Source organism: Astyanax mexicanus, chromosome 11 (genome assembly GCF_023375975.1).
Source record: "Astyanax mexicanus isolate ESR-SI-001 chromosome 11, AstMex3_surface, whole genome shotgun sequence".
Classification (NCBI taxonomy): Eukaryota; Metazoa; Chordata; class Actinopteri; order Characiformes; family Acestrorhamphidae; genus Astyanax; species Astyanax mexicanus.
In genome coordinates, this window is record NC_064418.1 from 50,070,524 (window position 1) to 50,086,840 (window position 16,317).

Consider the following 16,317-nt stretch of genomic DNA (forward strand, 5'->3'; position numbering starts at 1 on the left):
TAATGCTGATGGTTTATATTTATATGATATATATTTATATAGGATTTTAGCTCTGTGCTGAGTGATGCTGACGGCTTGTATCCTGTATTATTTTAGTGGTGATAAATTAGCGCTGGTTACTGTGTGGTATAGAGGTTTTAGAGGGAGCTGTGGTTGATTGTATGCGTGCGGTTCTGCTCTGATGGTGGTGTAGAGGGTGTTAGTGAGGCTGACGGTCGTTAATCAGGATTTAGATGTTGGGAAATGACTCAGTGCTCTGCTGTTTCTCAGCACTGGCTCACCGAACTGGACATACTGGCCATGGTGTTCGCTGCTGCTATACACGACTTCGAACACACCGGGACCACCAACAACTTCCACATTCAGACCAGGTAACTTCAAACACCACACACTAACAGTTACCGCACGCTAACCACACACTAATCATACACTAACCACGTGCTAACTGCAGGGAAATCATACACTAACCACATGCTAATCATACACTAACCACATGCTAATCATACACTAACCACACGCTAACCACACGCTAACCACAGGCTAACCACAGGCTAACCACAGGCTTACCACACGCTAGCCACACAATAACCACAGGCTAATTACACACTAACCGCACACTAATCATACACTAACTACATGCTAATCATACACTAACCACGTGCTAACTGCAGGGAAATCATACACTAACCACACGCTAACCACACGCTAACCACAGGCTTACCACACGCTAGCCACACAATAACCACAGGCTAATGACACACTAACCGCACACTAATCATACACTAACTACATGCTAACTGCACGGTAATCATACACTAACCGCCTGGTATCCACACATTAACCACATGCCAATCGCTCACGAACCACATGCTATCCGCATGCTAACCAAATGCTAACCACAACCCAGAGACACCAACCACATACTTACCATAAACTATATGCACTAACCACATGCTAACTGCACGCTAACCACACACTAACCAGATGCTAACTGCACAGTAATCACACACTAATCGCCTGCTATCCACACACTAACCGCATGGTAACCATAAACTAATCACGCACTAACCACACACTAATTGCACAAACCACATGCTAACCGCATGATATATATACACTAACCACATGCTAACCACACGCTAACCACACACTAACCACATGCTAACTGCACGCAAACCATACACTAATCATGCACTAAACACAAACTATACACACAAACCACACACTAACCACACACTAAACACATGCTAACTGCACCCTATCCACACACTAACCACATGGTAACCATACACTAATCACGCACTAACCGCACATTAACCATACGCTACCATACGTTTGTGTAACCACAAACCATACGCACAAACTACATGCTGACCATACACTAATAGCATGCTAACCATATAGTAAGCCCATGCTAACCACATACTAATCACACACCAACCACACACTAACCACATGCTAACCACACACTACTCACAACCTAACTGCATGCTAACCAAATACTAACCGCATGCTAACCACACATTAACCACAAACAATGCGCACTAAGTACGCACCAACCATGCACTGACCACAAACTATATACACTAACTGCATGCTAACCAAACACTAACTGCACAAAAATACACACTAACCACACGCTAACCAAACACTACCGTAAAACTAATACACACTTACCACGCACTAACTGCACGCTCACCACACACTACACACACAAACCGCACTCCTGTGTGTGTATAACCCCTCTGTGTGGTGTTTGGGTGTGTGTTGGGTGCAGGTCAGAGGTGGCTATTCTCTATAACGACCGGTCGGTTCTGGAGAATCACCACGTGAGCGCCGCCTACAGGCTGATGCAGGAGGACGAGATGAACATCCTGGTTAATCTGAACAAAGACGACTGGAGGCAAGCTGGCTGTGTGTTTTGGCAAGAGAGCTGCCCAGGAACTTGCTGTGTGTGTGTGTGTGTGCCTGTGTGTGTGTGTGCCTGTGTGTGTGTGTGTGTGTGTGTGTGTGTGTGTGTGTGTGTGTGTGCCTGTGTGTGTGTGTGTGTGTGTGTGTGTGTGTGTGTGTGTGTGCCTGTGTGTGTGTACAAATGTCACCCGAGATCATTGAGTTCCTGTGAGCATGAAAGATCTGTTCTGAGAAATATCCTGCTGTGTGCTACGTGAGTGTGTGTGTGTGTTGTGTGTGTGTGTGAGTGTGTGTGTAGCTGATGTGTGTGTGTGTGTGTGTGTTGTGTGTGAGTGTGAGTGTGTGTGTAGCTGATGTGTGTGTATTACGTTGTGTTCAGAGAGCTGCGCACCCTGGTGATCGAGATGGTCATGAGTACGGATATGTCCTGCCACTTCCAGCAGATTAAAACCATGAGGAACTCACTGCAGCAGCCGGAGGGGTGAGCACACACACACACACACACACACACACACCTCACACACACATATATATATCACATATATAGACAAAAGTATTGGAACACCTGCACATCTTACATCCAGGTGTTTTTAGGCATTAGTGTGGAGTCGGTTCCCCATATACACTAAATATACATAAAGATACATTATATGGACAAAAGTATTGGGATACCTACATATTACACCTACAGAATATATTTATGATAATACTCAATTTCATGTGTATCACACTGTATGTGCACGCAAAACCACACAAACAGCAATTTTACATGATAAGAAAAAGCCATATTTATAATGACTAATAAATACAGGCTTTTATAGAAAGCAAAAAAGGTAACACTTTCTAGGAATGTCTATAAACATACTTGTAACACATTATAATGCATTCATAAGGCCTTATAAACATGGCTATACATATTTATGAAAATGTATAATTCATCATAGCCATGCATAGTTAATTACGCATCATGAACTGTGATTATAATGCATTAATAGCTGTGTTTATAACATGTTATATGTCAATACCAAAAAACTCAGTCCCAGCGTGGACTTTATGCATTCTGACTAAAAAAGCTTCTAACCTATAAACACACCCTCAGTAATCCTATAAATATATTTTTAACCACTTTAACAAATTATTCTTGTCTTGAATATAATATTATAATATGAATTATAGTAAATTAGTAAAAAATTGTAAACAGGTATTTGTGTGCTCCAACTAAAGTACCATATATATATATATTATAATGTATTATGATCACAAGTTATAATGGTTAATAAACATGGCTATAATGTGTTATGCATTTTTATAAATATTTATAGCCACGTTTATAATGCCTTATTAATTCCAGAATAATAATAAACATACATAATAATAATAAATAAATAAACACAATTAAAGAAATAAAGGACTAAAATAACACCACAATTATAAAAAATAAATGATGGAACTAAAATAATATATATATATATATATATATAATTAAAGGATTAAATAAATAAAATAAAAAGATAAAAGGCCAAAAGTAAAAAAAGTCATAAAATAAATTAAAAGGATGCTTAACTTAACATGTTAATATCAATTAAGGAAATAAGCAAGTAATTACAAAAGAAATTGGGTAAATCTTTTTTAAACCATGTTTATAATGACTGAAAAAAAATGCATAAAAAAAAATATGTTTTACAAATGATTTTCACTGTATATATTTGTGTGTGTGAGTGCTTAAGGAAAGCAGGTGACAGGCTAATGTAAGTGTGTGTGTGTGTGTGTGTGTGTGTGTGTTACAGGATAGATAAAGCTAAAGCTCTGTCTCTGATGCTGCACGCTGCTGATATCAGCCACCCGGCTAAAGGCTGGAACCTCCACTACCGCTGGACCCAGGCTCTGATGGAGGAGTTCTTCAGACAGGTAACGCTGTCTATAAACACAGTTTATTACACTCAGATAATCATTTAATGTTATATAAAGTTTCAGATATAAATTTTATACATGTTTCTGCAGGGGGATAAAGAGGAAGAATTAGGGCTGCCCTTCTCTCCACTGTGTGATCGAAAAGCTACTATGATCGCTCAGTCTCAGATAGGTGAGTCTCTCTCTCTCACATATCTCTCAAATATCACTCCCTCTTTCTCTCACATATCTCTCAAATATCACTCCCTCTTTCTCTCACATATCTCTCAAATATCACTCCCTCTTTCTCTCACATATCTCTCAAATATCACTCCCTCTTTCTCTCACATATTTCTCAAATATCACTCCCTCTTTCTCTCACATATCTCTCAAATATCACTCCCTCTTTCTCTCACATATCTCTCAAATATCACTCCCTCTTTCTCTCACATATCTCTTAAATATCACTCCCTCTTTCTCTCACATATCTCTCAAATATCACTCCCTCTTTCTCTCACATATCTCTCAAATATCACTCCCTCTTTCTCTCACATATCTCTCAAATATCACTCCCTCTTTCTCTCACATATCTCTCAAATATCACTCCCTCTTTCTCTCACATATCTCTTAAATATCGCTCCCTCTTTCTCTCACATATCTCTCAAATATCACTCCCTCTTTCTCTCACATATCTCTTAAATATCGCTCCCTCTTTCTCTCACATATCTCTCAAATATCACTCCCTCTTTCTCTCACATATCTCTTAAATATCGCTCCCTCTTTCTCTCACATATCTCTCAAATATCACTCCCTATTTCTCTCACATATCTCTCAAATATCACTCCCTCTTTCTCTCACATATCTCTCAAATATCACTCCCTCTTTCTCTCACATATCTCTCAAATATCACTCCCTCTTTCTCTCACATATCTCTCAAATATCACTCCCTCTTTCTCTCACATATCTCTCAAATATCACTCCCTCTTTCTCTCACATATCTCTTAAATATCACTCTCTCTTTCTCTCACATATCTCTCAAATATCACTCCCTCTTTCTCACTCTCCTTCTTTCTCAGTCTTTGTCTCTCACATATCTCTTTGTCTGTCTCTCTTTCTCACATATCTCTCCCTCTTCCTCACTCTCTTTCTCTCTCTCTCTCTCCCTCTGTCTCTCACATATCTCTCCCTCTTTCTCACTCTCACATATCTCTCCCTCTTCCTCACTCTCTTTCTCTCTCTCTCTCTCCCTCTGTCTCTCACATATCTCTCCCTCTTTCTCACTCTCACATATTTCTCCCTCTTTCTCACTCTCACATATTTCTCCCTCTTTCACACTTTCTCTCTCACATATTTCTTTCTCACTCTCTCTAACACATATCTTTTTGTCTTTCTCTCTTTCTCACATATCCCTTCCTCCGTCTCACTCTCTCTCTCTCACTCACATCTCCCAATCTCACTCACTCACTCACTCACTCACTCATTCACTTATTCATTCACATCTCTCTCTCTTTCTCTCAGTCTCTCTCTCTGCCTCTTACTCTCTTACATATCGCTTTCTATTTCTCATATCTCTCTCTATCTGTCTTTCTCACTCTCTTAATCTCTCTCTCACATCTCTCACATCCACTCACTAATGCCCTCTCTACTGCACGCACTCACTCACACTCTCGTCTCTCTCTCACTCACATCTCTCTCACACTCACTCTCGCGTATACACATATCTCTCTCTCACTCATTCTCTCTCTTACGCACTCTCTCTCTCTCTCTCTCTCTCTCTCTCTCACACACACACACTTTTAACCACTCACTTACTCACACTCTTACCTCTCACACACTCACTCTCGCGTATACACATATCTTTCTCTCTCTGTCTCACTTACACTTACCCACTCACTCTCACTCATGCTCACTCTCATGCACTCACTCTAATTTTACACACTAACATCTCTCTCTCACTCACACCACTCACTCTCTCACACGAGCACTAACTAGTGCACTCACACACTCTCTCTCGCACGCACTCTCACAAGCACTCTCACACATTTACTCACTCACTCACTCACTCTTGCAAATGCATATCACAACATTTTTATCATGAGTAAGAAGTCCAAAAACAAGCGTTTAAGCTAATTCTGCTGGGTATAAACCCAGACACAGCTCTATACTGCCCCCATCAGGTTGTGTTGAAGCCTATAGAGTTGACTTTTGTATTAATTCAGGACAAATTGATTTCCATTTTTAAATAAACTGCAATCTTTAAACATTTTCCTCTCTTTTCTCCTGAAGGCTTCATCGACTTCATCGTGGAGCCGACGTTCTCTGTGCTGGTGGACACCACAGAGAAGATCATCACTCCTCTCATAGAGGAAGCTTTAAAGTCGGGCGGCTCCAGCGTCCGCAGGTCCAGGTGAGCTCCCTCTCTCAGATACACCTGTAATCAGCCTGTGTGTGATGATCAGGTTTAATTCTGTATAAAATAATCACACAGGTTAATATCAGCACTGAATTATTCAAAAAACACTCTGAATATTATATATATATATATATATATATATATATATATATGTGTGTGTGTGTGTGTTTAAAAACAGAGAGTCTAGTACTGCATACATCCTTCTGTTATGTTACAGGTCAATTTGACAATTGTCAGTTTGTTTTAAAGTTTGAAGATCTAGGAAAAATAGTTAAAAGTATCAGTGTAATCAACTAAAAACCTAAAACACAAACAAAATTGCAATATTATGTTTCAATGCTATGTAAGATGATTGTTTTATATGTTGGTCTTTCAAAAAAATTAATTAAGTAGTGAAACATTAAAAAAGTTTGAACATGTATTTTTTATGATAAACGAGTGAATTATCCTAATTGAAGCATTACCTGTTAGAGGTAAGAAACACCACTGCACTAAATATAGATTATATTGATAATAATTAGTAATGTATTTAGTAATTAACTATTTACATGGTTTGTTAGGGTTTTTCAGACATCTTTTGGGTAATTTAACATGCAAAGGGCCAATATGACCCGGGAACACCATTGCTGTTCCTAAAAAATGGACATAATAGGAGGGTTAAATACACTTTTTTTACACAAGAAATTGGGCTAAACTGTATTTCTGCAGGTCTAATATTAACCCTTTCAAACCTGAATTATAATCCAGTGATGAAAAAGTATAAGGAAAAGGTAAATTCAATTAATTAAAATGTTTAATTTCTCTTTTTTATTTGCGTATCAGTCTGACAGGTCGCGGTTCCACTGCGGTGGTGGAGTCGGTTCAGAGACACAGTGAGAGAGACTGCGGTACTGACTACTCTCTCGCCGGCATCGACCTCAAACGGGTCCGGCACGCGCTGGCCGAGGTCATCCAGAGCAACAAGGAGCGCTGGAAGGAGCTTTCAGTACAGGGTGTGTTTCTGTATAACACACACCACACTGTTCCCATCACTGCATCGTACTGTTCTGTACTGTAGATTAATACTAAACTCATCCAAACTATGAAAAAAAAACATTGAAATTATTTACTAAACAAAAGAGTGTTAAACAAACCAGAATATGTTACAATATGAAATTTACGTTAATAAAAATTAAGGTCAGTCAATCTAAAAAAAGAACGTTTTTGAGAATTTTGAAAGTATCCCCAAGTGCAGTCACCGCAAAGAAAGAGCAAGAGAGACAGACAGAAAGAGCAAGAGAGACAGACAGAAAGAGCAAGAGTGAGAGACAGAAAGAGCAAGAGAGAGAGACAGAAAGAGCAAGAGTGAGAGACAGAAAGAGCAAGAGTGAGAGACAGAAAGAGCAAGAGAGAGACAGAAAGAGCAAGAGTGAGAGACAGAAAGAGCAAGAGAGACAGACAGAAAGAGCAAGAGTGAGAGACAGAAAGAGCAAGAGAGAGAGACAGAAAGAGCAAGAGAGACAGACAGAAAGAGCAAGAGTGAGAGACAGAAAGAGCAAGAGAGAGAGACAGAAAGAGCAAGAGAGACAGACAGAAAGAGCAAGAGTGAGAGACAGAAAGAGCAAGAGAGAGAGACAGAAAGAGCAAGAGAGAGAGACAGAAAGAGCAAGAGAGAGACAGAAAGAGCAAGAGTGAGAGACAGAAAGAGCAAGAGAGACAGACAGAAAGAGCAAGAGTGAGAGACAGAAAGAGTAAGAAAGAGAGAGAGAGAGAGAGACTGAGAAAATGAAGTGGATGAAAGTAGCAGATGGTTTGATAGGCTGGGATCACTCACACAATAAAACCTGGAATCTACTAAAACATGAAATAAAGTACTAGAAGATCAAAATGTGTAGCTGCACGTTTACTGGTCTGAATCGATTCCTGGGATTTGTGAATTTGTGAATCGATTCAGAGTCTTCTACATCCGAATCAAGATGCGTCTAAGAATTTCTATATTTAATCTAATATGTTTTTGTTTTTCTCTGTGTTGATCAGAGCTGGCGAGTAAGGAGCGAGAGCAGCGATTGGACCGTGAGGAATCTCCACAGAAACCCGGCGTCACTCTGATCCACAGCAGCCCGACCCGAGCCAATCACGAGTCAGAGCCGAAGGTTCTGAATGAACTGAACAGCACACACTCGCTGCACTCCTCCCTGAACTCTATAGAGCACAGCTCCCGTTCCCCCGGCGACGCCACGCCCGAAGCCACGCCCAAGCCCAGCCCCGACGACCCGCAGCCACCGCTACCCTGGAACGGGAAAACGGCCTGAGGGGGCGGAGCTATGAGACGGTTCTGAGACCCGCCCCCCCGCCGGGGCGACCGACACTGTGTGGGTGTACTGTGGCCAGTATGGGTGATGTACATATACACTGTGCCCATTGTATCGTAACGCTACTGTATCCTCCCAACTCCTGAGGGCCAATCACTCGGCAAACGAGGGATTTTCTTTTTTCTTTTCTTCATGTGTCCATGACAGCGGCCATCGTCATGGAAACGGTGGAATGCGCATCGTCATGGCAACTTCGCTTCTGCAGGAGAACGAGCTCGACCGACCGCCGTCTGGGAGGATCCGGAGCGCCGAGCGCCGTGAACCCAACGCTGCCTCTCTCTCTCTCTCTCTCTCTCTCTCTCTATCTCTCTTATCATACCTGCTCAATCTCTCTCTCTTTCTCTCTCTCTCTCTTCTCATACCTGCTCAATCTTTCTCTCTCTCTTCTTACTTTATCAATCTCTCTCTCTTTAGATCTCTCTCCATACTTGTTCAATCCCTCTCTCAATCTCTCTCTCTTCTCATACTTACTCAGTCTCTCTCTCTCTCTCTCTCTCTCTTTAGATCTCTCTATACCTGCTCAATCTCTCTCTCTCTCTTAATCTCTCTCTCTCTTCTCATACTTACTCAATCTCTCTCTCTCTTCTCATACTTACTCAATCTCTCTCTCTCTTAACCTCTCTCTCTTTCTTCTCATATTTACTCAATCTCTTTCTCTCTCTCTCTCTTCTCATACTTACTCAATCTCTCCCTCTCTTTAGGTCTCTCTCCATACCTGCTCAGTCTCTCTCTCTTAATCTCTCTCTCTCTCTTCTCATACTTGCTCAATATCTTTCTCTCTCTCTTAATCTCTCTCTCTCTCTTCTCATACTTACTCAATCTCTCTCTCAATCTCTCTCTCTCTCTTTAGATCTCTCTTCATACCTGCTCAATCTCTCTCTCTTAATTTCTCTCTCTCTCTCTTCTCATACTTGCTCAATCTCTCTCTCTCTTCTCATACTTGCTCAATCTCTCTCTCTTTCTCTCAATTCATTTCAATGTAGCTTTATTAGCATGACTGTAAATTACAGTGTTGTCAAAGCATTATAACAATTAACAACAATGGTATAGGAACATACATAACAGACATAATAACATTTATAACAGAAAATAATGATTATTATTATTATGATAATTATATCATTTATCAATAATTGTAATTATATAATAATAATATTTTTCGTATTTGGCAGCGAGGGGGGCGGTGTGCCCCTCCCCTAGAGTGATCCGTAATTTTTCGAATAGTGAAAATTCAAATTCAAAATTCAAAATTTGGAATCAATTCATTAAATTTTTCCATGAAGAAATTCCGAGTTCTTTTGAATTTGTCACACTGTAGAAGGAAGTGCATCTCCGTCTCGACCTCACCTGTCGTACAGGACTGTTTATACCTCTCTTCTCATACTTGCTCAATCTCTCGCTCTTTCTCTCTCTCTCTTCTCATACCCGTTCAGTCTCTCTCTAACTTGCGCTCTCTCTCTTTTAATCTCTCTCTCTCTTGTCATACTTGCTCTCTCTCTCTCTCTCTCTCTCTTCATACTTTCTCAATCTCTCTAAATTAATTTCTTTATTTTTGTAAATTAGCTTTTTCTTTTTCTCTTTTTCAGTCATTTGTAACGGTTATTTATTATTAAAGATTGTCCCCTTTAAACCACAACTGATGCTTTCATTCTCTTATTGTTTTCCACCTGTTGCCATGGACACGTCACGACACATCAGGCGAAGGGATGCAGCGAAGATGAGTAACGTGTCCCTTCTTCTTATAGTGAAAAGCACATTTTCAGGGTTAAATTCAGCTTTTTGCCGATATTTTTTATAATGGAAACACACTGAGGCTGCAGAAGGGAACGAATAGGTAAACATACAGGTTCTGTTCACACCTGATATTAAAGGAGAAATCCTTTAGCACTGTGATGCTTCCAACAGCCTTACAGTGCTAGTGATAGGGGCATAGAGTTACCCATGCAAATAAATCTGTCATTTTTTACATCATTAACAACCAACTCAAAGTAGCTCCAAACACTGAATCACGAGTAGTCACTTTGATATTGATTTTTCCATTTTGTGTTTTCATTTTAATTTTGTCAGACACACAGCCTGTTGCAAGGACAAATAATTAACCAAACGTAACCATTGCATTTTAATTTTAGTCTTGACATTTATTAAGCAGTTTTTTCACAAATTTTTAAAGCTTTTTTATTTTAGATTTGGCTGTGAAATACTCGTTTGGTAATGAGAATGATTTTTTAATTTTATTTAAAAGCTGTTTTAAATTTTTAATTTTTATGTTTGCCACATATGACCCGTGCTCAAGTGAAAAATTAAATTGCAAATTAAGTTTAAGATTTAAGATTTGATTAAGTTTTTAATTCTGTAATATTATTTTTACACGTTTAAAAAAAGTGCATTTTCATTTTAGTGTGTGTTTTTTTAATTTCCAGTTCTATTTTTTAAATTACTTCCCATATAATCCATCTTTAACAGTGAATACATCACCACACCACAATCTGATTTCTCTCAGATAACATATATAGTTAATATATAACTAAACAATAATTAGAAGCAATAAAAAGTAAAACCGCTATGAAACTGAGCACTTGAGCACTATTTAATTAATTATTCACAGGAAAAAAGATTCACGGGGACAAAATACAGAGCAAAACACACTTTATTTCATTTAAAACAGATCAAGCTGTCGAACCATCTGGTAGGAAAATTCTGCTAAACACATTTTAACACCACTGATGCTGTAAAAAAAAACTGCAGCCCAGAAATATCCCAGTGTTTTTAACCATTTCCTCTCAGTTTAAAAGCATTAAACACTCTTTAAGAGGGTTTTATACATTTATAAAATATCTCAATTAAAAATATAATCATTATTATTAAAACTAAACCCAAAAAAAACTGTAAAAATCATGCAGGATCTGTATTTTCAGTAAGATCAGGGTTTCTTTCTAGACTTATTAATTCTTAACCCTTTACTGCATGGTGTTATCATTCTAAAAATAGTCATTTGGCAAAAATGACTATTTTTAAAATATAAACAACAAAATAAAAAACAAAATAATTTTTTACTTTGCTTTTATCTCAAGAGAATCCATGTGTATATAAATCAAAATATATGTTTTAAGACTTTTAGAAAAAGGCGATAAAACACAAAACACACAACCAAAAAGTTAGGATTAGTTTTTAGGTAAATCAAACAAATTTAGAAACTATTCTAAATTATAAATTAAATAATATAATTGCAATTTTTAATACCATTTTAGCAATGTGGAGGTGGTATCTTGTGAGTGAGTTTGGTTGAACACTGGTCAGCATGCTCATTTCCCACAGTTCAATGCAGTGTTCTTTATTTTTCATGGGACATGCCAAAAGACATGGGACGCAAATCCTGTGCAAACCATTTTTTTGCCTATAATGCAAGGTATTTAATCATGGAATAATATAATATTAAAACATGGAAAAATAACAAAATACAAGGCTTTTCTACCTTTTTTACAACTTTTTATTATCATCATTATATAGAATTCTTATTTTTTTCTATTGTTCATGTATATTTCATAATTCAATGCAGTAAAGGGTTTAATAAAAGAAAAAAATACAATTTTATCGCAATTTTATGAAGAATTTTATGATTCCACAGCTCTGCGGGTTTGCTCTGTTACATCTCAAAAGTAAAAGTAAAAGTTTTAATACTGTATAGTAGCAAGTATATAGATTTAATTTTCTGTTTGTATATAATAAACTGCTTTAATGTGGTGTAAAAAGGCCATGCTGGTGTAGATATGGAGCTGCAAATTCTTCTCAATACAAAACGAGCAGGACTACAAAAATACTGCATTTAAGCAAAAACTAAAATTATTGCTCTGTAGTGATGAACTCTGAAGCTACATGAAGTTTGGAGGTGTGTAGTGATGAACTCTGAAGCTACATGAAGTTTGGAGGTGTGTAGTGATGAACTCTGAAGCTACATGAAGTTTGGAGGTGTGTAGTGATGAACTCTGAAGCTACATGAAGTTTGGAGGTGTGTAGTGATGTAGTAACTCTGAAGCTACATGAAGTTTGGAGGTGTGTAGTGATGTAGTAACTCTGAAGCTACATGAAGTTTGGAGGTGTGTAGTGATGAACTCTGAAGCTACATGATGTTTGGAGGTGTGTAGTGATGAACTCTGAAGCTACATGAAGTTTGGAGGTGTGTAGTGATGAACTCTGAAGCTACATGAAGTTTGGAGGTGTGTAGTGATGTAGTAACTCTGAAGCTACATGAAGTTTGGAGGTGTGTAGTGATGTAGTAACTCTGAAGCTACATGAAGTTTGGAGGTGTGTAGTGATGAACTCTGAAGCTACATGATGTTTGGAGGTGTGTAGTGATGAACTCTGAAGCTACATGAAGTTTGGAGGTGTGTAGTGATGTAGTAACTCTGAAGCTACATGAAGTTTGGAGGTGTGTAGTGATGTAGTAACTCTGAAGCTACATGAAGTTTGGAGGTGTGTAGTGATGAACTCTGAAGCTACATGATGTTTGGAGGTGTGTAGTGATGAACTCTGAAGCTACATGATGTTTGGAGGTGTGTAGTGATGAACTCTGAAGCTACATGAAGTTTGGAGGTGTGTAGTGATGAACTCTGAAGCTACATGAAGTTTGGAGGTGTGTAGTGATGTAGTAACTCTGAAGCTACATGAAGTTTGGAGGTGTGTAGTGATGTAGTAACTCTGAAGCTACATGAAGTTTGGAGGTGTGTAGTGATGAACTCTGAAGCTACATGATGTTTGGAGGTGTGTAGTGATGAACTCTGAAGCTACATGAAGTTTGGAGGTGTGTAGTGATGTAGTAACTCTGAAGCTACATGAAGTTTGGAGGTGTGTAGTGATGTAGTAACTCTGAAGCTACATGAAGTTTGGAGGTGTGTAGTGATGAACTCTGAAGCTACATGAAGTTTGGAGGTGTGTAGTGATGAACTCTGGAGCTACATGAAGTTTAGAGGTGTGTAGTGATGTAGTAACTCTGAAGCTACATGAAGTTTGGAGGTGTGTAGTGATGTAGTAACTCTGAAGCTACATGAAGTTTGGAGGTGTGTAGTGATGTAGTAACTCTGAAGCTACATGAAGTTTGGAGGTGTGTAGTGATGAACTCTGAAGCTACATGAAGTTTGGAGGTGTGTAGTGATGATCTAATCTGAAGCTTCATGAAGTTTGGAGGTGTGTAGTGATGAACTCTGAAGCTACATGAAGTTTGGAGGTGTGTAGTGATGAACTCTGAAGCTACATGCATCTTATGATTATGGCCAACAACCTCCTTTTCTCAGTTAGAGCATTGAAGATGGGGCGTGGCTGGGTCTTCCAGCATGACAATGACCCAATGTTTGTCACTAATATTTGTAGGAGCTGTCCCAGCATGCATAGCTGCTGCTTTTATTTTATACACCTGTGGAGACGGAAAAGATTCAGGAATACCTGAGTTCAGTGATTTGGATGGTAAATGACTATTTTTTAGAGATGCAGTCAATATAGTATGGTGTACTTTTGCATTTATGGGGAGATAAAGTAAAAAAATGAAAGTAAAAAATGAAAACTAAAACAGAAAATCAATAACAGAATATTTCTCTATATATATAATTCAAGGCGTAAATCAAATCATATCAAATTCTCTGTGTGCCAAAACAATAAAACAAGGAAAATAACAGGAGTCATTAAAGCACAGACTGCTCCAAACGTTCCTGATCACCTGGGTATTGATTAATCCTGTAATTATCTGGATTATAGATTTGTTACTCCGCCTGTCTCTCTCTCTTCTCGCCGCTGCTCTCCTCATCCTCCTGAAACGCTGAGGAAGACTCCATCTGGCCCTTCATCATCCTCACTCCTGAAACAGGGAGGATTTACTGAGGTTTACCGGCATTTATTGATTATACTGATATAACATCTTCTCCACCAAAAAATAAGAGAGCGCTTAAAAATGATGAGTTTCTTTGATTTTACCAAATTAAAAGCCTCTGGAATATAATCAAGAGGAAGATGGATGATCACAAACCATCAAACCACCAAACTGAACTGCCTGAATTTTTACACCAGGAGTAAAGCAGCATAAAGTTATCCAAAAGCAGTGTGTAAGACTGGTGGAGGAGAACATGATGCCAAGATGCATGAAAAAAACAGTGATTAAAAATCAACCAGGATTATTCCACCAAATATTGATTATTTTTGAACTCTTAAAACTTTGTGAATATGAACTTGTTTTCTTTGCATTATTTGAGGTCTGAAAGCTCTGCATCTTTTTTGTTATTTCAGTCATTTCTCATTTTCTGTAAATAAATGCTCTAAATGAGAATATTTTTATTTGTAATTTGGGAGAAATGTTGTCTGTAGTTTATAGAATAAAACAACAATGTTCATTTTACTCAAACATAAACCTATAAATAGTAAAATCAGAGAAACTGATTCAGAAACTGTAGCGCTCTCTTCATTTTTTACAGAACTGTATATTAAATGTATTTATTTAAAGTGTGTATTTCTTTGAATTATTTTTTTTCTACATTGTAAATGATGGTAACTCTCAACATAATCCTGAGGTAAAATAAAGGTTAATTAATTAATTGATTGATTGATTGATTGATTAGGGGTCTCTTTACTTTTGTCTATAGATGTAGCGAAACACTGTGATCAGATGCGAGTACAGATATTTATTTACTGCTCTCTGGATGGTCAGGATTATTCTTATATTTATAATGCAACAGCGCCATCTACCTGTGGTTACCATTATTACCCTACTGCTCACACTAGTGGCAGTCTGGAGTATGGTATGATTGATCAATTTGATTGATCAATAACTCTGTTATCAATAAACTGTTTAAACCAACAGAGTTTAATTTTCTGACATTGTCTCCACTATAACATATTTTTTTTATATACATTTTTAACATTGGATGGCAGATTTACTCAATAGCAAACTAAAGATTATGTTAAAAGTTTTTAATCTAATATTGATTTATATATAGATTATATATTTTATACAAAATAATGAGATTATAAATTTGACATATTTAACTGCCTTCCACATGTTTCCCGCCAGAGAAAGTGACATCCTTTTTTCCCCCAGCTGTTTAATATTAGAAGTATTAGAGCAGACCTAAACACTGGGGTAGACATAAAATATATATTTTTGAAATAACTGAAATGACATATTTTACAGAAATTTGATATTCCATTAATGAATTATTAAAGACATTTATTTTCATGGTAAATAATTACTTTTTTGCAGTTTTTTTGGAATATTCAGCAGCAAAGCAAACAGATTCAGTCAGAATATAGAATGTATATGCAATTAATAACATGACTAAGTAAAAAGCTTATTAACTAACCCTTTAAAAATCAGCAAAGGCTTATAATTTCATAACTGTAGTGAATACAATGCAAATAAATATATATATATATATATTTTTTTTTTCAGATAAAGCAATGAATCCAAACTATGAAGAAAAACATATGGAATTGTTTAGTAAACAAAAATATGTTTAATATTTTACATTCTTCAAAGTAGTTTTATGAGGTAGAATCACCTGGAATTCAGGCTTTCAGTTAACAGCTGCGCTGAACTCATCAAGAGTTAATTACTTGAATTTCTTGTCTCTTAATAAAGTGTTTGAGAGCATCAGTTAAAGTAAAGTAGTGAAGAGGTAGAGTTACAGGTATACAGTGAATAGCAAAGACCATCAAAAACATTATGATGGAACTGGCACTCATCAGGAACGCCCCAGGAAGAGAAAGAGTACT

The 16,317-nt window shown here is 37.6% G+C and overlaps 2 protein-coding genes and 1 long non-coding RNA gene across 6 annotated transcripts in view; 2 read left to right on the top strand and 1 right to left on the bottom strand.

Moving 5' to 3' along the window:
* Positions 1 to 8,753, top strand: part of pde1a (phosphodiesterase 1A, calmodulin-dependent) — a 146,237-nt gene extending 137,484 nt beyond the window's left edge. For all 3 annotated transcript variants that reach the window (XM_049484844.1, XM_049484845.1, XM_049484846.1), the window contains 8 exons: positions 271 to 371; positions 1,778 to 1,903; positions 2,291 to 2,392; positions 3,699 to 3,819; positions 3,913 to 3,994; positions 6,088 to 6,208; positions 7,037 to 7,206; positions 8,231 to 8,753. In XM_049484844.1, coding sequence (XP_049340801.1) covers positions 271 to 371; positions 1,778 to 1,903; positions 2,291 to 2,392; positions 3,699 to 3,819; positions 3,913 to 3,994; positions 6,088 to 6,208; positions 7,037 to 7,206; positions 8,231 to 8,505 — 1,098 coding nt within the window. In that variant the 3' untranslated portion in view covers positions 8,506 to 8,753. The remainder of the gene's footprint in view (positions 1 to 270; positions 372 to 1,777; positions 1,904 to 2,290; positions 2,393 to 3,698; positions 3,820 to 3,912; positions 3,995 to 6,087; positions 6,209 to 7,036; positions 7,207 to 8,230) is intronic.
* A 351-nt stretch (positions 8,754 to 9,104) lies between these two features.
* LOC125804942 (uncharacterized) lies at positions 9,105 to 10,201 on the top strand. Its single transcript, XR_007441161.1, has 2 exons — positions 9,105 to 9,266; positions 9,416 to 10,201. It is a non-coding gene; the product is annotated as an uncharacterized LOC125804942 (long non-coding RNA).
* A 993-nt stretch (positions 10,202 to 11,194) lies between these two features.
* Positions 11,195 to 16,317, bottom strand: part of ppp1r1c (protein phosphatase 1, regulatory (inhibitor) subunit 1C) — a 53,723-nt gene continuing 48,600 nt past the window's right edge. For both annotated transcript variants that reach the window (XM_049484847.1, XM_049484849.1), the window contains one exon: positions 11,195 to 14,410. In XM_049484847.1, the coding sequence (XP_049340804.1) occupies positions 14,316 to 14,410 (95 nt within the window). In that variant the 3' untranslated portion in view covers positions 11,195 to 14,315. The remainder of the gene's footprint in view (positions 14,411 to 16,317) is intronic.